General features: G+C 40.9%; 1 protein-coding gene across 2 annotated transcripts; it reads right to left on the reverse strand.

Annotated features, from left to right (window-relative positions):
- Positions 1-1,004: 1,004 nt before the first annotated feature.
- On the reverse strand, positions 1,005-21,282 carry TRIM34 (tripartite motif containing 34). 2 transcript variants are annotated; one of them, XM_009186764.3, is made up of 8 exons: positions 21,087-21,282; positions 13,373-13,864; positions 12,212-12,307; positions 11,267-11,497; positions 4,210-4,232; positions 2,891-2,991; positions 2,560-2,586; positions 1,005-2,259 (listed from the first exon to the last, which is right to left on the reverse strand). In XM_009186764.3, the coding sequence occupies exons 1-8, from the start codon at positions 21,159-21,161 to the stop codon at positions 1,694-1,696; spliced, it is 1,611 nt and encodes a 536-aa protein (XP_009185028.3). In that variant the 5' UTR covers positions 21,162-21,282; the 3' UTR covers positions 1,005-1,693.
- Positions 21,283-22,251: the final 969 nt, after the last annotated feature.

A 22,251-nucleotide genomic window follows, 5' to 3' on the forward strand; every position in this document is an offset into this window, starting at 1 on the left:
TTTTTTCACACTTTTTTTTTTTTTTGAGATGGAGTTTTGCTCTTGTTGCCCAGGCTGGGGTACAGTGGTGCAATCTCGGCTCACTGTAATCACCACCTCCCAGGTTCAAGCGATTCTCATGCCTCAGCCTCCCGAGTAGCTGGGATTACAGGGGCTCACCACCACCTCCAGCTAATTTTTGTATTTTTAGTAGAGACAGGGTTTTGCCATTTTGGCCAGGCTGGTCTTGAACTCCTGACCTCAGGTAACCCTCTCATCTCGGCCTCCCAAAGTGCTGGCTGGGATCCCAAAGTGCTGGCTGGGATTACCGGCACGAGCCAAGGTGCCCAGCCTATCACACTTTTTTACTGTTGTACTAACTTAATTTTTTTTTGTCAAATACGATCACTTTTCTATTCTAACATTAGCAGGAGCAAGAACATCACTGGCAGGGGTGGGAACAATAGGGAGAGAGGATGAAGTGCCATACTCTTAAATAACCAGATCTCCCATGAACTCACAGCAAGAATGTATTAATTACCATGGGTGCTAGGCCCTCCATGATTCAATCACCTCCCACCAGGCCCCACATCCAACATTGGGGATTACATTTCAACATGAGATTTGGGCAGGACAAAAATCCCAACTATATCAAGGATTATAGTTAACATTGTATTGTATACTGGGAATTTACTAAGAAAGTAGATTTTAAATGCACTTACCACCACTCCCTACACACACACAGTAGCTATATGATATAGTGGATATATTAATTTACTTGGCTGTAGTAATCACTTTACCATGAAATTGTATATCAAAACATAATAGTATATATATCTTAAATATGTACAATTGAAAAAGAACAGTCCTACTCTCAGTATAAAAAGTTCTATAAAACAAAACTAAAATTGGAGTGGTCTTGACAGTGGAGTCTGGGAACTTGAAAAATGAGACTTCAGTAAAATCAACTACTATTCCTCTGAAGGTCACAAAACTATTGCACAGGACATTACCACAGCTCACACTTTTTAGTAATCATGAGAGCAAATATTTATTATGTTCCAGACACTAAATTAGTGCATTACATTCAGAGACACTTAGTTTTACACAATGATTTTAATAGTTAAGTACATTCTTAAATCCCAATTTATATTTCAGGAAAAAGAAACTGAGAAAGTATTCATCATGATTAGAAAACAAGAGACAGGGTTAGAGCTCAAATACTCTGGACATAAAATCTTCACTCTGAATACACATATTGCTTGTATTTTCCTCTCCTTAATTCCTTGATATATCTGGGATATCCTGAGCAAAACACTGACATACCCTCCAAGAACCTTTAGTTGATGGTGGTGGTGGTCATCAGGGTGGTTCCTATGGACTACCTAGGTAGCATGGATGGTGGCTAACAGGCTTTGGGCCTCTTCACATCAGTGGTAAAGCAAAATACGGACAAATGGGAAGGCAAGGATGTTATACCAATACTACTGTGTCTTTAGGAGGGATTAGGTAACTTTCTCTGAAAATATGAAAAAGAGTAAATGAATAAATAAGCATCTCTCATAACTCAAGCCAAATATACTGTACATCTCAAAGATGAGTAGAAGTTCTAAAGAAGGGAAACCACAAGGAAGCAATGGTCTGAATGTTGCAGATGAGTCAGTTGCAGGAGATAAGTCAAGACAAAGAGTTGTAGGTGAAGAAATGAGAAAATTCAAGAGCTTGGTGGGCATAGCGTCATGGGAGCTGGACAGTTCCAAGGATTGAAATATGGATAAACAGCCTGAGAAAAGCAACATTTAGAGAACTTGTAAATGAGGGAGCCATGGCTTGTGACATTGAAAAATGAGACTATACCTGCTTCATAGTCTAGGAAAACCCCAACACGGCAGGGAGGCACAGCCATGGAGAGAGTCAAAACCTCAGGATCAGAGGACAAAGACTCCTCAAAGGCACTATACTTACATTTATTCTGTAACCCTATAACCCAGTAGCCAAATAAAGGTCTGTATTTGGAGTAAACATTTTGATGATTTGCACATCTTCTAACAACATACTTTATATTGCGGGAATATGTTCTACAATATACTCCCAAGATCCAGGCAGTTTTCTTGGACACATCCACTTCCCAGTAATGTTTCCCAGAGGAGAAATATTGGGATCCCAAGACACCATAATTATAACACTGAAAAGGCCAAATTGGCACAGATATCACTTGTCTCTGATCTTCTGAAAGGACAAGATTCAAATTTAGGTTGACTGAATTCAGTGTGACATCCGCTGCAAGAAAAAAAAAATGTGTATATATATGAATGTAATCATCTATGTGATATATATGACTAGGTGACAGATACGGAGTAGTTTATCTAGTGACATTGTGATGAAGGAACTTGAGAGGTGACTGAAAAACTTGCATTGATGAAATTGTGGGAGGGGTAAAACACTGGAGAAATGCATTAGGCAAATGTTTTGGGAGGTGCTAAGAATGCATGAGGCTAAGATCAGAAGATATCATTGAAACCATAAACTTCTGGAAGGTAAATGGAACACAGTTATTTAAAGACGGTAACTTTTTCTTACCCCAGTAGCATCGGACAGCTGTCAGTTCTGAAATAATAAAAGATTCAGTGATGGTGATTAGAAACAAAGGAGTAAGCACTGATACCTATATATTCTTTGGAGTAGGGACAGGGGAAGGGAATACCGTGAAGCTGTGAGCTAGTGAATTAAAAGATAAACCAAAGACCTAGCCACTTTTCCTTACATATAAATGTATCCTCTTCATCACAGAATATTGTTTTTTTTCTGACCTCCCTCCTCTCTCTGTCCTCAATTTTAAGTTATCCCACCTAGACAGTTTATTACCTGACACCACAATAATCCCACATCCACAGTCTATGCTTCTCCTCACCTCTAAACATTTGCAGCATCCTACTCAGATCTGGAGCACGGAATACAGTCTTCAGTTTCTTGGAAACCTTTTTTGGCTTTTTCAGCCTCCAGATCTCACTCCTAGGAATGATAAAAATTGTCTGACCCCCACATCTTTCATCCTGCGTCCATCCCTCCCACATCACTGGTTTCATCTCCTTCACATCACTGATGCACTTGAATCCCTCTCCCTTAGCCTGAGGAGGTGGAGAAGGGAGAGCCTGACCCTGGATCCAGAAGAAATGTGACTGTGTCTACTTTCCCTCTTATCCTCTGGGTGGCCTTGGGAAGGTCTTCATTTTTTGAAAGTACAGTTTCTTCCTTAAAAATAAAATATTAAACCCTCCTTTGATCTCTAATGGAAATAATAAAAAATTGGATAAAAGAATGCATAGGAAAATACTTTGCTACCTGTAGAAATGGTAAGTGATATGTGGAAAACTCACTGCATCTCAGTGGGTCTTCTGGGAGGGGCCAGAGATGTAGTATTCTGCGCTGTAGATCCTGACTGTGATGTGGGGCTCTGTAGGGAAATCCTATGAGCCTGTGCCCTAGTTCAAAGCCTGAACTCCAGTGGGATGGCCCACATTTGAGATTTCGGATTCTCTGGGAAACATGAACACTTGGCAAAGGAGAAGTTATGACCACCTAAGTAAAAATGTTAGAATTTTATCTGTTTGTAAGAAACTTGATGTTTCCAAGTAGGTTGGCAATGGTAAACATAAGGAACAAGGACTACACTTTTCCGTAGGAGCTTCTAAAGTGTGTGAACAGGCAGAGATCAATTATCGTCATCAGAGTCAAAGCTACCATCCTGAGGCTCGAGTCTGCTTTTGGAAATCTAAAGAGAACCTTGCATAATGATCTGGTACCTTCTATTTCTAAGTAAGCAAAGTAAATATAAAGGAGCCGTCTCCATGCCCTATTTTAGGATTTGACAAGGCCCTCCATGTGATATGACAAACACATATAAAATAAAAGATCCAGGGCTGGATGCAGGGACAGAGGATGAATTAAACAAGTGAAGTCACAGAAGTCTGACAGTAAAAGCTCTCATCCTTAATATCCTTTCTGGCTGTAGCTCTGAACTTCAATCACTGAATTTACTATTATAGGATCGAGTCCATTCTCAGTAGTTATGGAATTCTCAAATACTCATCTGGGACCAGCAATTTAAGATAAAGTTACATCCAAATTTTACTGCTCTGGGAGATTTTTTTGTTGACCACCAAATAACTCTAATAGCTACAAACACTTCTTTATAACTCACAAGCACCACTCCTGGCCACCCATACGCACCATTTCATGATTCCACTCATGTCCTAGAAAGAAAAGAGAAAACATGAGTCAAAGTGTATAAAGACTAGCGTAAGACTAATGAAAGAAAGAACCATAGAAAAAAAATGGAAAAATCAGAAGTGAGTTATATGAAAATGTCAACAAAATTGGCAAACGTTTAGCTAGACACACCAAGAAAAAAAAAATCGGGAATGAAAGATGGGATATTACTACTGACCTTATGGAAATTAAAAGGATTATAAAAATGATGAACAACTGTATGCCAACAAATTAGATAATCGAAATGAAATAGACAAATTCCTAGAAATACAGAAACTATCAATATTGATTAAAGAACACATAGAAAATATGAATAGGCCTAAAACATGTTAAGATATTAAGTTGGAAATCAAAGACTTCCTACAGAGAAAAGGCCTTACCCAGATGGCTTCACTGGAGAATTCTGCTAAAGGTTTAAGAATAATATCAAAACTTCATAAATTATTTCAAAAATATAGAAGAGCAGGGAACACTTCCTAATTCACTACATGAGGCTCATCCTACCCTGATAAAAGAACCCTGATAAAAGAACCAAAGACATCACAAGAAAAGAAAACCATAGGCCAATATCTCTTATGAATATAAATATAAAATTCTTCAACAAAAATATAAGAAAATCAAATCTGGCAATCCAGCAAAAAGATTATACCTGATGGTCAAGTAGAATTTATCCCAGAAATGCAAGGTTGGTTCAACATAAAAAAATCAATTGATATAATATACCATATTAATAAAATAAAGGATAAAAACCACATGATGATCTCAATAGACATGAAAAAAAAAGCATTCAGCAAAATTCAGCACACTTTCATTAAAAAAAAAAAAAAACAGGAATGGTAACAAACTTGGAATAGAAGACAGGTCCCTGAGCCTGATGAAACACATCTATGAAAAACCTACAGCTAACATCATACTTTGTGGTGAAAAACTGAATGCTTTTTCCCAAAGATCAGAAAAGACAAGGATGTCTGCTCTCACTGCTTCTATTTAACATGGTATTGGAGGTTCTAGTCAGGGCAGTTAGTCACAGAAAAGAAATAAAAGGCTCTATGTTGGCAATTAGATAGAATAAGATTTAGTATTTAATACCACAACAGGGTGACTATAGTCAAAAATAATTTATTACGCATTTAAAATAATTAAAATAGTATAATCTGAATGTTGGTAACACAGAGAAATGATAAACGCTTGAGGTGATGGATATACCTCATTTACCCTGATGGACTGATGTAATTATTATGCATTGTATACACCTTTGCCAAAATCTATGTACCCCATAAATATATATACTTATTAAGTACCAATAAAAACTAATTTTTAAAAAAGCATCTATATTGGAAAGAAAGTAGTAAATCTATCTCTTTTTACAGATGACATGGTTTTATGTACAGACAGAAAAGTCCTGCTGTATCCACCACCTAAACGTAACCTCTTCCAATCTTTTTTTTTTTTTTTTTTTTTTTTGAGATGGAGTCTCACTCTGTCACCCAGGCTGGAGTGCAGTAGTGCAACCTTGGCTTACTGCAACCTCCACCTCCCCGGTTCAAGTGATTCTCCTGCCTCAGCCTCCCAAGTACCTGGGACTACAGGCACATGCCACCACGCCCAGTTAATTTTTTGTATTTTTAGTACAGATGGGGTTTCACCATGTTAGCCAGGATGGTCTTGATCTCCTGACCTCATGACCCACCCACCTCAGTCTCCCAAAGTGCTGGGATTACAGGTGTGAGCCACCGCGCCCAGCCTCTCATCTTAATTTTAGCTCATATATAGGTGCTGTTTTTTGTCAGCCTTTACATATCTAATCATTGTCTTTTATCTGTAATCATGTTTCTATAATACTGTGGCAGGTCAGGTTTCCATCAGCAACCAGAACAATCAGTTTCCCTTATCCCTTTACTATAATTTTGATGAATGCATAAGTTAAACATTAAAGAATTGGAAAAGCTGGTGCCTGAGTACCAGGGCTGAAATGCGAAAGCAAACCCTTTAAAGACCCTGCCTGGGTTTTCTCATACCCTAAAGTCTGATCGAATAATAAAAGCATTCTTACACATACACCTTGTACCAGGGCCCATTTAAGATTAAGAAACTTTCCAAGATTCTAGAGAAAACTCTCTAGACCTCAAACCCTAGTTAAAGATAGATATAGGCCGGGCGCGGTGGCTCAAGCCTGTAATCCCAGCACTTTGGGAGGCCGAGACGGGCGGATCACGAGGTCAGGAGATCGAGACCATCCTGGCTAACAAGGTGAAACCCCGTCTCTACTAAAAAATACAAAAAACTAGCCGGGCGAAGTGGCGGGCGCCTGTGGTCCCAGCTACTCGGGAGGCTGAGGCAGGAGAATGGCGTGAACCCGGGAGGCGGAGCTTGCAGTGAGCTGAGATCCGGCCACCGCACTCCAGCCTGGGCGACAGAGCCAGACTCAGTCTCAACAAAAAAAAAAAAAAAAAAAAAAGATAGATATAAATTGAATAAAACACTCCTGCTTGTAGGTGCACTCCCACACGAAGGCATAGAGCTTAAAATGTATATAAGCTCCAGAAAAAAATCTTGTAACTCTGAGTTGGTCTGATAAGTTACTCCAACTTTCTCCCTGTAACCAGTTGAAAAAATAAACCCCCTTCTTTTCCAAGTCTGTCTGCCTCTCATTATTAGACCATGAGAAAAAGCAGCTAGACTTCATTCTGTACAGGTACAATACTACATTCCGCAAAGAAGAAAAAACGGGCACTAGTAACTAAGAATATCTAAAACATAAGCTATTCACCAACCATGTTTCCTTTCTTATGCCCTATCGTCAAAATGGTATCAATATTCACTCAGTCCCTGTCCCAGACACTAAAACATTTTATCAAGGCAGTCCATCCTTAATTTCTGTTAGTCATCTGCATTCCCCCATCATCACCACTATGGGTTACTTTGTTTTGAGCAAGATGTACCAATATATTTGGCCTTACTCTTTCATGACACCAGCTGCTGTACAACCAAATAAATGGGTTTGCTCTCTTTATTAGTATAGTTTTGTTGTTCAACAACTAAAATTGCCTTAACTGGAAAGAAAGTAAGGGTTGTGGCCAGACAGGTATTACTTTAGTCACAGATGGCTCTGGAAGCTCAAACCTCTGTCAAAATTCTGGCCTCTCTGTGCCTATTAATTCTCATTTCTTCCCTATATTTTGACTGTATTCTCAGATTTTAATTGATAGCAACTTGAATCTTTTTATTTGAATTATCTTCACTGGTATTATTTTCTGCTACAAAGGACAACTTCTCTTCACTGTAATGATAGTACAATTTTGTCACCCACAAGCATTCAGGATTGGGTCAGATGCCCAACTTAAAATAACCACAGTGGCCGGGCGCGGTGGCTCACGCCTGTAATCCCAGTACTTTGGGAGGCCGAGGCAGGCGGATCACGAGGTCAGGAGATCAAGACCATCCTGGCTAACACGGTGAAACCCCATCTCTACTAAAAATACAAAAAATTAGCCGGGCGAGCTGGCGGGCGCCTGTAGTCCCAGCTACTCGGGAGGCTGAGGCAGGAGAATGGCGTGAACCCGGGAGGCGGAGCTTGCAGTGAGCAGAGATCGCGCCACTGCACTCCAGCCTGGGCGACAAAGCAAGACTCCGTCTCAAAAAAAAATAAAAATAAAAAATAATAATAATAAATTATCACAGTGTGGCTGGTAGGGACGTAAGGGTTGGATACACTGATTTACACATAATTAACTCATTCATCCTCGATAGTGCTGATTTTCTCAGGTCTAAACAAGTACAAGCATAGAAATAGACATGCTAGTCTTTCTTTCAAGAGTAATTCCAGGTGTTGTTACCAGAAAAACGGGGAATGGATATTGACAAGACAAAAATAATGAGTACCATGAAGCCCAAACCCTAGCATTGTGCAATAGACCCTGATAAGAAACCTGTACATGTGCTCCTGAATCTAAAATTTTAAAAAATCTGAAAAAAAGTTTTAAAAATAATAATAACTGCCATCTTCATTCCCTCATTTAGCTACCTACCATTCCATTCTTTCAAAAATAAAAATGGTCAAATATAATAAAACTATTACATAAAGCATTAAAAATCAAAGTATCTCTTTTATAAGGGAAATAACCTAAAATCTCATCTAACTTTTGCATCAATTTTCAAGTTTAGCATCTTTCTGTCTAGATCATTCTTCGGCAGTAAGTGTTGAATGTAGCTCTTATGCAAAGAACATCAGTCCCGGCCGGGCGCGGTGGCTCACGCCTGTAATCCCAGCACTTTGGGAGGCCGAGGCGGGCGGATCACAAGGTCAGGAGATCGAGACCACGGTGAAACCCTGTCTCTACTAAAAATACAAAAAATTAGCCAGGCGCGGTGGCGGGCGCCTGTAGTCCCAGCTACTCAGGAGGCTGAGGCAGGAGAATGGCGTGAACCCAGGAGGCGGAGCTTGCAGTGAGCCGAGATCGCGCCACTGCACTCCAGCCTGGGCGACAAAGCGAGACTCCGTCTCAAAAAAAAAAAAAAAAAAAAAAAAAAAAGAACATCAGTCCCTCCAGGAAACAAACAATGGATATATGATAACACCATCCATCCCAGTCACTGTCATAAGAATCCATATAGAAAGAAAGCTGTTACAGCAACTCTCAGGAGACAGGACTGTGGAGGGGAAATACCACAAATACAACAGCATACATCTTAACATATTGAGAGGAATAGCCAAAGTCCCTACTCAGATAAAAGAATAAGTTCCTTAGTTTTCCATTTGCCATTCTTTGAAGCTAACATCTAGATGTGAAATGTTAATCCCACAGCATTTATAGTTTTTGATCTACCAATAATTTTTAAATTCCAAGTGACTAAATAGCAACTAAGACTGACTTAAATAGGACAAATGCGTGGACAAATGACATAAACACAGTGTTCTTTTGTGAAGGTGGCAATTCAAAGGGTTGTGAAGAGCTTAAGGAAGAACCGTAAAAAAGGGCCTACAGAACCTTTTTGCTTTTGTTTTTACTGAGATGTAGTTCAAATACCATAAGATTTGCCCTTTACAGTGCACAATTTAACAGGTTTTAATATATTCACAATGTAGTGCAACCATCGTTTCACAGTTAATCCAGATCATTTTCATCTCTACAAATAGAAATTGTACACTAATTAGCAATTACTTCCTATTAATTCTTCCCCAGAGCCCTGGCAACCACTAATCTCATTTCTATATTATGGATTTGCTACTTACGTCTGTAAGTATAATTCATATAAATTGAATCATACAAAAAAGAACTTTGTGCTTGCCTTCTTTCATTTATAATGTTTTCAAGGTGCATCCATGTCATAGCATGTATTATTAATTCATTATTTTTCATAGCTAAACAATATTACATTGTTTGGATATAACACATTTTGCTTATTCATTCATCAGTTAAGGAGATTTGAGTTGTTTTTATTTTTGAACAATACTGCTGTGAACTTTCATATATAAGTTTATGCACAGATATATGTATTCAGTTCTTCTAGGTATATAGGTAGGAATGGAATGGCTAGGCCACATGAGAACTCTCTTTACGTTTCTGAGCAACTGCCAAGCAGTTTTTCTAAGTAGCTTTACTATTGTACATCTCTACTAGCAATTCAAGAAGGTTTCAATTTCTTCACATCTTCCCCAACACTTGGTATTGTCCATCTTTTTTTTATTATAGCCATACTAATGAGTGTAAAATATGTTTAGGAACTTCTGTTCCAGAGTAATCTTAAATTTAAACAAGAAAAGAAGGCAAAAGGAGAAAGGAATTTTTAAAAAGCTGGGATATAAGCACCAGAGACAAAGGAAGCAATTCAACAAATGAAAATCAGTTACTCTCCTGCTTCGATCCAAATCTTAAAAAGGAAATATTTGGAAATTCAGCAAAGAAAGGAAAGCACTGTCTGTCTATATATTTGTCCATCTATCTCCCCAAAAGGCTCAATATTCTATCACTTTATGTTTTAAAAAAATTGACAGGGGGCTGGGCGCGGTGGCTCAGGCCTGTAATCCCAGCACTTTGGGAGGCCGAGGTGGGCGGATCATGAGGTCAGGAGATCAAGACCATACTGGCTAGCACGGTGAAACCCCATCTCTACTAAAAATACAAAAAAAGTTAACCAGGCATGGTGGCGGGCACTTGTAGTCCCACCTACTTGGGAGGCTAGGCAGGAAAATGGCGTGAACCCGAGAGGCGGAGCTTGCAGTGAGTCGAGATCGTGCTACTGCACTCCAGCCTGGGCAACAGAGCAAGACTCCGCCTCAAAAAAAAAAAAAAAAAAAAATTAACAGGGAACATTTACAAGGGGAGGGGGGAGGGAGAGGGGAGGGATTGCATTGGGAGTTATACCTGATGTAAATGACGAGTTGATGGGTGCTGACGAGTTGATGGGTGCAGCACACCAACATGGCACAAGTATACATATGTAACAAACCTGCACGTTATGCACATGTACCCTAGAACTTAAAGTATAATAATAATAAATAAATTTAAAAAAAAAAAGTACAACTTAGAATACTGTCAACAAATGTAAAATTCTTAGGGATAAATTTTTCAAAATATATGTACTTCTTATACCCTTAAAACTGTCTAACTTCTGAGAGAAATTAAAGAACAGTGACTCATGGGGAAAAAAAAAGCATATTTTAAACTTAAATAGAACACATTTCTTAAATGTGTATGCTCTTAAACCTGAAAATCCATGTGTTTACCTGTGACTAATCCGAGTAAAGAGAAGTCTGGTGAATGCCTGACACTAGATCCCATATAACAGGGGCCTAGAGACTATAACTAGATATCATGGATCTTCTCTGCAAGGTAAAATGTATTCCCTTACTTCATAAATTAACAAAAATGTCATTCATGTCCATGACATCTAGAATGGATGACAAGGCAGCACTGCAAGGCCAAAGAAACCCCTTAGTGTCACCACCAGCATGAGAACGCAAGGACACAGAAGGGAACTGTGTTCCCAGAATCTCAGATTGAGTGAACCTTCTTACCTGTAGCAGCTCCATTGCTGACCACTGACTCCGACACTCCACATCTGAGATTAGCTCTCTCACCAACTGCTTCTGCTGAACTAGCTCATCCTCAGCCTCTGCAAACTTATCCAGCCTCTTCTTTTCCTCTTCTTCCAATCTTTGCAGCTCTCTCTGCTCCTCACTATTTAGGATGCTTCTAAGCTGATCAAATTCTGTTTGTATCCTTTGTCTCTCAGTTTGTACCTGATACTGCAAGGATGGACAAGAGAGAGATGTAATAAGTTTGTCAGGCTAAGGGCCTATTGTGCAAGGGATTAGGAGGCAGTAGGGAAATACACACACACACACACACACACACACACGTGTGTGTGTATTTATATTATCTGTATATATATAGACCTATATTATCTATATATAGTTTTTTTTTTCAGGGAGTTCAAATCAGCAAGGAGTAGAAGCAATAGAGGGACTTAGAGGGAAGCTATTTTTTCCTACTATTTTCCTTTCAGTACTTGCCAAAACAATGACCTCAAACTGTCTTATCTAGGCTAACCCTCAGACAAAATGTAAAACATAAGGCTTAGCTTCTAGACCACTTTCCTGGATATTCATGACTGCCTGCCTTACCACACTCCTAATTTGAATCTTGAGGAAAACTGTAGTCCTTTATATAGTGTCTTTCACCAGAAGTAGTAGAGCCTCATAGGAAAAGAGCAATGGAACACAGTATTTGCTAGCCTTCCTCATCATAGAGTCCATCTTTGTGCTTAGTTCCAGTATGTGTGTGTAATTGTAACATGTCCACTTTCTAGCCTCCACCCCCAACAGGGACAGGACAGAGAAGAGAACTAATCAAATGGCTTCAGGACTCATGCAATGTCAAGGAATAAAAGGATGAGGCCTCCTCGGATTAAGGTCCTGTCAAGATTCCTGTCTCAGAAATCCTTCAGAGTCTCCTCTTGCCTTCCAGGAAGTTTTCTCTTCTCTGATGTCAGCTTCTAGCTTCTCAGCTTCCTGTTCCTCCTTCTTCAGCCTCTTGAGGACTGCCTGGAGTTTCCCCTAGGAGAAGGGAATCACACTAGAGTCAAGCTATAAGCTTTCTCAGTATCTGGATAGAAGACAACAGAGAAAAAATCAAGTTGATGCCAGAAAAAAATCAATTTACAGAAACTGTGAAGCTGGTGATTAGAATCTATGACACGGGGAAAAATTTGAGGAGACGAATGTATCGTTTATTCATTGTGATGAAAATCAATACCCCTCAAGAGGAGTAGCCTGATTCTCTCTTTCCTTAGAGTAAGTATTTACCCTGCAGAAAGGGAAGTCCTTTCCTCTTATCAATGCTCTTTCCTCGTTCAATCCACAATGTCCCTGAGCAATTATCCTGCTTAGAGAAGCAAGAGAGCTAACTTTGGGAAGGAACTTATCACCTATACAATGAAAAAGCAAAAAACAAAACAAAAATCTCTCACTCTAGGCTAAGAGACTGTACTCTAGGATCATCTGTTATGTAAATGAAAGGAATTCATAGGAATGTACCCCAGGCATTGGAAGCTGAGCACAGGGTGAAAGATATACAGGGAGATGATCAAGGGACTCAGAATTATGGTTCCACAAGGGGTAAAGAAGGATGAAAAGGGCTGGCTCCTTTTTCTGACTTAGTCCGCCTGCACCCAGGTGATTAAAAACCTTTATTGCTCACAAAAAAAAAAAAAAAAAAAGGCTGGGGGCGGTGGCTTACGCCTGTAATCCCAGCACTTTGGGAGGCCGAAGTGGGTGGATTGTGAGATTAGGAGTTTAAGACCAGCCTGGCCAAGATGGTGAAACTCCGTCTCTACTAAAAAAAAAAAACAACAAACAAACAAACAAACAAGCAAACAAAAAAATAGCTGGGCGCGGTGGCAGGTGCCTATAATCCTAACTGCTCGGGAGGCTGAGGCAGAAGAATCGCTTGAACTCGGAGGGCGGAGGTTGCAGTGAGTAGAGATCACACCACTGCACTCCAGCCTGGGTGACAGGTGACTTTTTTTTCTCAAAAAAAAAAAAAAAAAAAAAAGGATGAAAGGGTGAGACTTTCCACCAACTACCATCTTCTGCCCCAACTCCCTCCATCTAGGGCCCTACCTGACATTCCTTGAATAATTCCTCCGTGAGGACTGTGTGGTGACCACGGTGCTCCTGAGACCGCTCACAAAGCCAGCAAATGACTTTCCTGTCCTCCTTACAGAAGAGTAGGAGTTTCTCTCCATGATGATCACAGAGATCTCTCTTCTTCCCATTGTCTGAGCTCAACTTGACCTCCTTGAGTCTCTCCACTATGTTGGTCAGATGCCGATTAGTTTGTAGGTTTTCAAATGAGTAACTGGTACCACACACAGGACAGCTGCTTTTTCCTCCTGGGCTGGTCACTGCCTCCTTGTTGCTCACAGTGATGCAGGCTCGGCAGAGGCTGTGGCCACAGCCTAGACTCAAGGGTTCTGTCAACAGCTCCAGGCAGATGGGACAAGTGACCTCCTCTTGCACATTAAGCAAGATTTTTGAAGCCATTGCACTGCTTTCCTGGCTTCTTCTGGTCCTAACTCCTGAGGCTTTCCTCTCTCTTCTGGTTAAAGACCCCTGGATGGCCGAGAAGATTGAAAGGATGGTATAAGAATGGTACAAATAAAATGCATTCTAATTGCGCACACATCAAAGACTGGCCAAGACTGCAACATCAAAGAACAAAGATGAGGAAGAGAAACCAAAAATGGCTGAAAGTGGTCTGGGCAAGCTGTTAATGCCTCAAGGCTTTTGCACTTGTTCATTACTCAGCCTAGAATTACCCTCCTGTTGCTATTTGCATAACTTTCGTTTATACATTTTTCAACTTTCTCCTTACATGTCCCTTCACAGAAGGGCCTGATAAGACAAACTTAACTACAGCACAACCACAAACTCATCATTCAATGTACATTTGCCATCTTTCTCTTATTATCACTATCTATTTTAAAATGTCTACGTCTTCTTTCTAAAATATAATCTACACATAGATTAGGCACTTCTGTTTTTTTACTGCTATAGCCTCAGTGTTTAGAACATAGAGAAGCACAATGTTTGATAAATATATATATATATAAATCCCTGTCTCTCCATAGACGACTAAAACTTTATCAGTGTTTCATTTTTCTTTCCCATTATTTGGAAATTCTTCAATAGCTGAACTTTGGAACCCCAGATGTGGTTTCCAGTGAAGAAGTGCTCACCTTCTAACACATCCACCCACACAAAATCCTCCCATGCCCTCACACACTTTCCAGAGATACTCACAGAAACAGCAATGACCACAATATGGAGATTTCATTACCAGTTACAATTTAAAAATCACTTTGGCCTATTTGTTCCTCCTTCAAAAATTCTTAAGAAGTAAGAGTACTCCCTTTCTTCAGATGAATAAATAAAATTAAATGACTTACAAAGATCATCCAATTCAATAGGTAGAATTGGAGTGAACATAATATCCTCAGAGTTCTCTTTCGGAGGTCTCCATGCTACTCCACTTATTTAAACAAAGAAAAGCAGAGGTAAAGCCTGAAAGAAGTAGATTGGGATCCAGTGTTATGAGAGTGTAGAAATGGAGGAAACCACATAAGCTGGGAATTTCTAGGGGGTCTTGTGTTTGTAGATGGTAGGATTTCATCTTGGCATGAAGGATGTTATAGAGGTTGATAGGAACCAAAAGGTGTGTATTTGTTGGGGCAGGGGGTGTAACCAGCTGAATTACACATAGATCACAGATTCATACCAATGTCAGATCATTGAGGAATAGAAATACCAAGGAGATGGCTGTTGGTCATGGGAGAGATGTCCCAATATATAACGGGAGACTACATTTAGGAGCAATGAAGTTCTGTCTGTGTTAATCCACATCCACTCATTGAATGCCAATTATTCCTGTGTTTATTTTGGAAATTCTCACTGAAGACATATTATCTTCCATGATTAAAATCTAGGAAATGGATTAAAATTCAAAGTTGAGTATGAACAGATGGTATTAGCCAGAATAAAGTAAATAGTCACCTAAATAAGATAGAAGCTAATTATATAATCATTCATAAAGTGTAAAATAGTAAAAATTACACCTATAAAGGTGTAAAAAACACCATCATAGAGAGGTATAGGTTTTTAGAAAACAAATAATTTGCTAAGTAGAGAACAATCCAAGATATCTTGCTGGATAAGCAAGAGTTTAATGAAAGCTGAATAAAGAGAAAGGAACACAGAATGAGAAAGAAAACAAATATTTTAGGTAGAAGGAGTTATGTAAGTGAATGCCCCGTTCATGGAGGATGTAGCATCATAACATCTTCGAAAGTTTTTAAATGTGTGGTTGGTATGCAAAAAGCCCTAGGCCTTGGCATCACATGAGCCTAGAAGAACCTGGATATGTGACACTTCCTAAATGAAGTAAAAGTGACAGTCTCTTTCCAATGAATAGGAGGTGAGGGCAGGGATGGGAGGATGCAGGACAAGTTAACAGAAGAAATAGAGAGAAGCAGATGAGGGTGGGAAATAGGGTGAGGTAAAGGAAATAAGATTGGAAGTCAGACTAGACATGTGGGGGAAAAAAGGGATATCATTAGGCTTAAAGTCCTTCCTTCCTATAAAAAAGACATCCCCATCACCATCCCCTGGTATATTATTTCATTTTTATTTTTTTGGTAAGCACAGACCTCATCTTCTGTAAGAGGGCTGAGACTCTTGTAACAAAATATTCTCTGTAGGGCCCTGGAAGCTATGTTCATGGTCTTTACAAGGGAATCAGTCTGTTGATGTAAGATTTACCTAAGCTACGTTAGTTTCACACACATCCACGTGGTCTTGTACCAACATAAGAATCCTCACTGAGGCCGGGCGCGGTGGCTCACACCTGTAATCCCAGCACCTTGGGAGGCTGAGGCTGGCAGATCACGAGGTCAGGAGATCGAGACCATCCCGGCTAACAAGGTGAAACCCCGTCTCTACTAAAAATACAAAAATTAGCCAGGCATGGTGGTGGGCGCCTGTAGTCCCAGCTACTCGGGAGGCTGAGACAGGAGAATGGCGTGAACAGGGGAGGCAGAACTTGCAGTGAGCCGAGATGGCGCCACTGCACTCTAGTCTGGGCAACAGAGCGAGACTCTGTATTACAAAAAAAAAAAAAAAAATCCTCACTAAGAGCTTACCTGAAGCAGCCCTGCCTGCATGCTATATCTCCTGTCCTGTATTCCCCCTGCGGAGTTAAGCTGCATGAGTGCAAATGGCAAAAGAAACCTGCAATTATTGCTTGTGGTCAGCCAGAGGGTGCACCACAGAGTAGTGGCATGATGATACAATGCCAATTCTCAGAACCTGAGGTCAGTTTAGACAAGAAACTGTGAGGCAAAGGGAAAAAGGGTGGCTCTCAGTAGGCAGTAAGTAACATTTTGATACTTGTTCTAGTAGAGAGTATTATACCCTCCACAAAAATATATTTGCTTGTATGAATATGACCTTAATTGAAAACTACATCTTTGCAGGTGTAATCAAGTTAAGATGAGGTCATACTGGATAAAGACAAGCCCTAAATTTAAAGATCTGTGTTTTTTTCTTTTTTTGAGATGGAGTTTCGCTCTGTCGCCCAGGCTGGAGTACAATGGCGCGATTTCAGCTCACTGCAACCCCCGCCTCCCAGGTTCAAGCGATTCTCCTGCCTCAGTCTCCTGAGTAGCTGGGATTACAGGCATATGCCACCAAGCCCAGCTAATTTTTATATTTTTAGTAGAGATGGGGTTTCACCATGTTGGCCAGGCTGGTCTCGATCTCCTGACCTCAGGTGATCCACCTGCCTCAGCCTCCCAAAGTGCTGGGATTATAGGTGTGAGCCACTGCACCCGGCCTTGACCTGTGTTTTTATAAGAGGAGAGGACATACAAACACACGGGAAAGAAAGCCATGTGACAATAGAGACAGAGACGGAAGTAGCACAGATATAAGCCAAAGAATGCCAAGGTTTGCTAGAAACCCCCAGAAGCTAGGGGAGAGGAATAGAACCCATTTTCACATAGAGCCTTCTGAAAAAAATCAAGTTTGCCACCATCTTGCTTTTGGACTTCTGGACTCCTGAGCTGTGATATAGATTCCTATTGTTTTAAGTCATCTAGTTTGTGATAATTGGTTACAACAGTGCTAAAAAACTAATAGAATTGAACAGGTTTGATAGTGAAAGAAAGATCTGTGATGTGTGACAACCTAGGAATCTTTCCTATGCTTGGCAAAAGGATGGGGTACGATAAAAAGCTGTATGAAGATAAATCTAGGCCTCGAGACCTGTCTATTCCTCTAATCATCCATCAAAAGACCTTAAGGAGGAAAAAAGGTTGAAAGTAGGCTGGCAAATGTCATCCGGCCAATGGTACAGATACTAAAAATCATACAAAAGAGATATACTGGTAGCCCCTGGCTGCAATGACCATTGGTCAGACCAGGATCTGATGACTAGTAAGACCAGGAGTTTACATGATATGATAATATTCACCCCTGTTTATGGCTAAAGCTATGAGCCAACCACAGATGTGGGGTTCTTTGTTATCTTTTATTCCAATCAGTATCCAACTAATAGTTAGAAATACTGGGGGACTCCAGGAGAGGAAGCAGTAGAACATGCATTCTGCCACGGGCTGTGACTTCATGTTCACAGTGAGGCTACATGTTGATGCCAAAGCTGCTGCCACCATAATGACAAAAGAATGAGAAAAGTGCAGAGGACCAGGGTCCCACGTGTGAGAAATGACCCCACCACTTCCCAATGTGGCTCAAGCCCAGCAGCAGTCAGGGAGGTAGAGAAGGGAACATGAGTGCCATGGGCCTGACAGAACTCCCAGGTTACCTGGTTACCATAGCTGCCAGGTGATTGTACCCTTCTTTTGAGTCTTCTCCTAACATCTGGACTCCTAACATCTGGATATGATAATGCAAATTTTAAGTCTCTTTGCAGGTAGATAGTAAAATTAGAGTGTGTCTAAGAGTGACTTTTAGGGGAGGATGTCTTTTGAAGTTTCTAGACAATATCCTAGACATTTCTTCTGGTTCCTTGGTCAGAAACTGCCAATAAGGAAAGTAGAGCCTGTTTTGACATCCAGAGGCCTGGAGAGTTCAGAAACATCGTAACATCTCCTTCCCATTCCTCTATGGACTGAGTTCTTGCTTCAGCTACTCCTTAGAGTCCAGGTCTCAATCTATACCACATTAGTGACTCTCTCCCCAAGAGCTGTAGTGTTCTGGTCAATATATTTCCCAAAAGTTTTTTTTTTTTTTTTTAACATAGAATCATTTTCATTAAGCAACCCCTAATCTTGTCTTTTTCTGTCTGTTACTTCGTGAGAATATGCTGAAAGAGTTTTTTTTTTTTCAAATTAGTTCCAACCACCTCAACTGCCACCACTCCGGAAGAAACCACCTAAATTCAGGAAATTGTTCTTCAACTAGTCTTGCTGATACTATCATTGCCCTTCCTTTTTTTTTTTGAGATAGAGGTTCGCTCTTGTTAGCCAGGTTGTAGTGTGGTGGCGTGATCTCGGCTCACTGCAACCTCTGCCTGCCGGGTTCAAGTGATTCTCTTGCCTCAGCCTCCCAAGTAGCTGGGATTACAGGTGCCTGCTACCACGCCTGGCTAATTTTTGTATTTTTAGTAGAGACAGAGTTTCACCATCTTGGCCAGGGTGGTCTCAAACTCATGATCCACCTCAAGTGATCCACCTGCCTTGGCCTCCCACAGTGCTAGGATTATAGGCATGAGCTACTGTGCCCAGCCATGATTGCCCTTCTTCACTCTGCTCTCATCTTTGTTCTTACATCAGTAGATAGAGTGATCACCTTAAAGCAGATGTCAATCATGTCACTCTTCTGTTCACACCCATTCCATCCAGAGTGAGGCCAGACTTCATAATGGTCCAGTTAGGTCCGCATCACACATCCCTTCCCACTGCCTCAATCTTCAGAGCTCACCTTTTTTTTTTTTTTTTTTGAGAAAATCTCACTCTTGTCCCCCAGGCTGGAAGACTGGAGCGCAATGGCAAGATCTTGGCAACCTCCACCTCCCGGCTTCAAGCGATTCTCCTGCCTCAGCCTCCCAAGTAGCTGGGACTACAGACATCCACACCATGCCCAGCTAATTTTTGCATTTTTTTAGTAGAGAAAGGGTTTCACCACATTGGGCAGGCTGGTCTTGAACTCCTGATCTCTGGTGATCCTCCCGCCTTGTCCTCCCAAAGTGCTGGGATTACAAGCATGAGCCACCACTTCTGGCCAGAGCTCACCTTTTATTCCTCTCCCTGCACACTCCCATCTCAACCTTCCGTATCCACACTGTTCTCCTTTTAAGCGCAGGGAAAAACCATTAAAGACTATACTTTCCTCACATTCTTAAGATTCTATTCAAAAGTGTTCTTCTTACAATGAAAACTATTTAAAACTTTCATAAAAACTATTTAAAGTTGCAAGGCCTTTATGAGGTCTTTACAGAGTCCTTATCCTAATTTAACTTCTTAAAGATGTTACTCCATAGTATTAGTTATCTTCTTGTGTACTCTATCATTCATTGATATGGTCTATGATTGCTGTCTAATTAGAATGTAGGCTTCCACGTATATTTCATATTTTCTGAATGCTGAATGGATGCTAATTGCACATTTTTACATCAGCAGCCTGCTTTATAATCAATATTATCCCATATATTGGGCCTCGTGCCTGACTAGACACCTCTGGGAGACAGTCAGTATGTAGGCAGACATGGATTCTCCCCAGGAGGATGGCAGTTTCAGTGAACTCTGAGGGGTGACAGCAGAGGCCAGAATGGCATGTGTCGGAATATCTGTAACATATCAATCAAGGTGCAAATTGCTTGCAAGTGAGCATAAGATAGGACATACTGTATGTCAAATTCTTAACAAGAAGATTAAATCTGTGGGCTCCTTCTGAGCCCACAATAAACAACTTCTGCTAAGTAGTTGTGAGCAAAGAAAAGCAATAAGAAATTGAGGTTATAAATCAATGCGAAGGTGTGTCTAAGAGGAAGAATGATGAGGAACAAGTTCTGAGACAGGTGAAGATGCTGGTGGCACATGGGTTACTGAAGTAAAAGTAAACAGTATGTTCAGGGATGCGCAAGGAGAGCCCTGAGATGACCTGCAGAAAGACACAGGATAAGAGGGAACAGAGCGGTGTGCAGCAGTCAGATCACTCAACCTGCTATAGTCAGGCAGGCCAAGGACTAAGAATACATGAGGATGGCCTCAGAAAGCCGCTTAGTGGTTGCCAGGAGGGCAGCGAAAGAACCCGCTTCAATATTCCCCCTGGCCATGCCCCCATGGCTCCATTCTATCTGATGCTGCATACTAGGAGCTAAGCCCTGCACACACTTGAAAAACAGAGACCTCCTCACCAGCACTCTTTTTGAGGAGGGAGGGTGAGAAAATAGAATCTTCTATTGTTCATCTCTTTAAGAGAGAGAGAGAGAGAAAGAGAGAGAGAGAATTCAGTTTCATTTGAGGGTGAGAAAATCAAGTGTATACAATGGGAAGGCAATGGAACTGGATTCAGCCCTGGAAAAAAAAGACACTCCAGAGAGAAAACTAAGGCGGCCTTCTGCCTGCAGCACTGCTGCAGGGCTGTCCCTCCTGGGCTCTGAAGCTTATATCGGTGCACTCAAAGCAGGAAGCCTGCATTTCAGCCTTTGCTCCCGACAGAGCAGGGCATGGAGCCATAAGTGAAATCATGCTAACTGGTGAGGCTTTTTCTCCCTTGAGTCTCATACCTTCTACCCCCGACAAACCTTCCCACACACCTTCAGACCAACAGAAATCTCGGCTCCTGGTTGAAGAGGTGAAGAAAAGCCAGGGTGGGTGTGGTCAGGATTCATTCAACAAATGAGGTTCCTCTGTGTGAAGAAGTCCCTCCCTCCTGAGGAGGAACTGCCTGAGAAATGAAAGTGAAATTTTTGGGGCTGTCAGGAGGAGAAAAGTGGAAGGAGCGTCCAGGTGAAATGAACTGTGCAGTCCTTTAGAGCCTCTGGACAGAAGGTAATGCTCTTAATCCAGTGATTCTCGAAGGCAGAATGGAGGATTTGCACTAGAGGGCACATTTGGAAATGTCTGAAGAGATATTTGGTTGCTAACTAGGGGGATGCTGCTTGCCTGCTACCTACCAAAGTACCACGTCACCCCCTAGGAGATGGAGGATGGGGAGCGGAGAGGTAGATGGTGCTGAGAAAAGCTGGCTACAAAGGACCTGAGGAACTTCTGGGAGTGTTGGAAATGTTCTAAATTTTTAAAAGGGGTAAAACTTTTTTAAAACTCATCAAATTGTGCACGGTAAATGGGTGCATATTATTGCACATAACATATACATCAATAACTTTATTTAAAAATGAAAAGTCTTCCAGGTAATTTTTATGCGAATCTGAGGCTGAGAACCACTAGTTGTAAGTAGTAAATCAGGAGTTTTGTGCCCTGGACAGAAAGGGCTGGTTTGAAACTGAGGTAACCTTGAAATCAAACCTAATGAGGAGGAAACTTGAACAAGAGTTGCCACTCGTTTGGTCACAGGATGACCCCACATTGTGCCTCCACAAACAGCATGCTCTGTTTTCGTGAGGAATAAAAGTTGATAGATTCATTTTCTGGGCCGTATGCATCAAAACAATCCTAGTCTTCTACCTCGTGTAGAGCACGTTACATAACAAAAGGTGCCACCTTTGGAAACCACCTGACAAGGTACAATTTTCCTTTTTGCCCTCTCCATCTGACTCACGCATGGCGATCAAGGACAATTCCCAGGCAGGACAATTATAAACTTGTTGGAAGTTTAACAACTTTCCCATAAAAAGTATCCACATCCAATACCTTTGGAATATGCTTTGACTACTTTTAAGGGAGTCAATTATTATTAGGTTGGTGCAAAAGTAATTGCGGCTTTTGAAATTAAAAGTATTATAAGGCCAGGTGCGGTGG

The sequence above is a fragment of the Papio anubis genome, chromosome 12, assembly GCF_008728515.1.
Source record: "Papio anubis isolate 15944 chromosome 12, Panubis1.0, whole genome shotgun sequence".
NCBI classification, from domain to species: domain Eukaryota; kingdom Metazoa; phylum Chordata; class Mammalia; order Primates; family Cercopithecidae; genus Papio; species Papio anubis.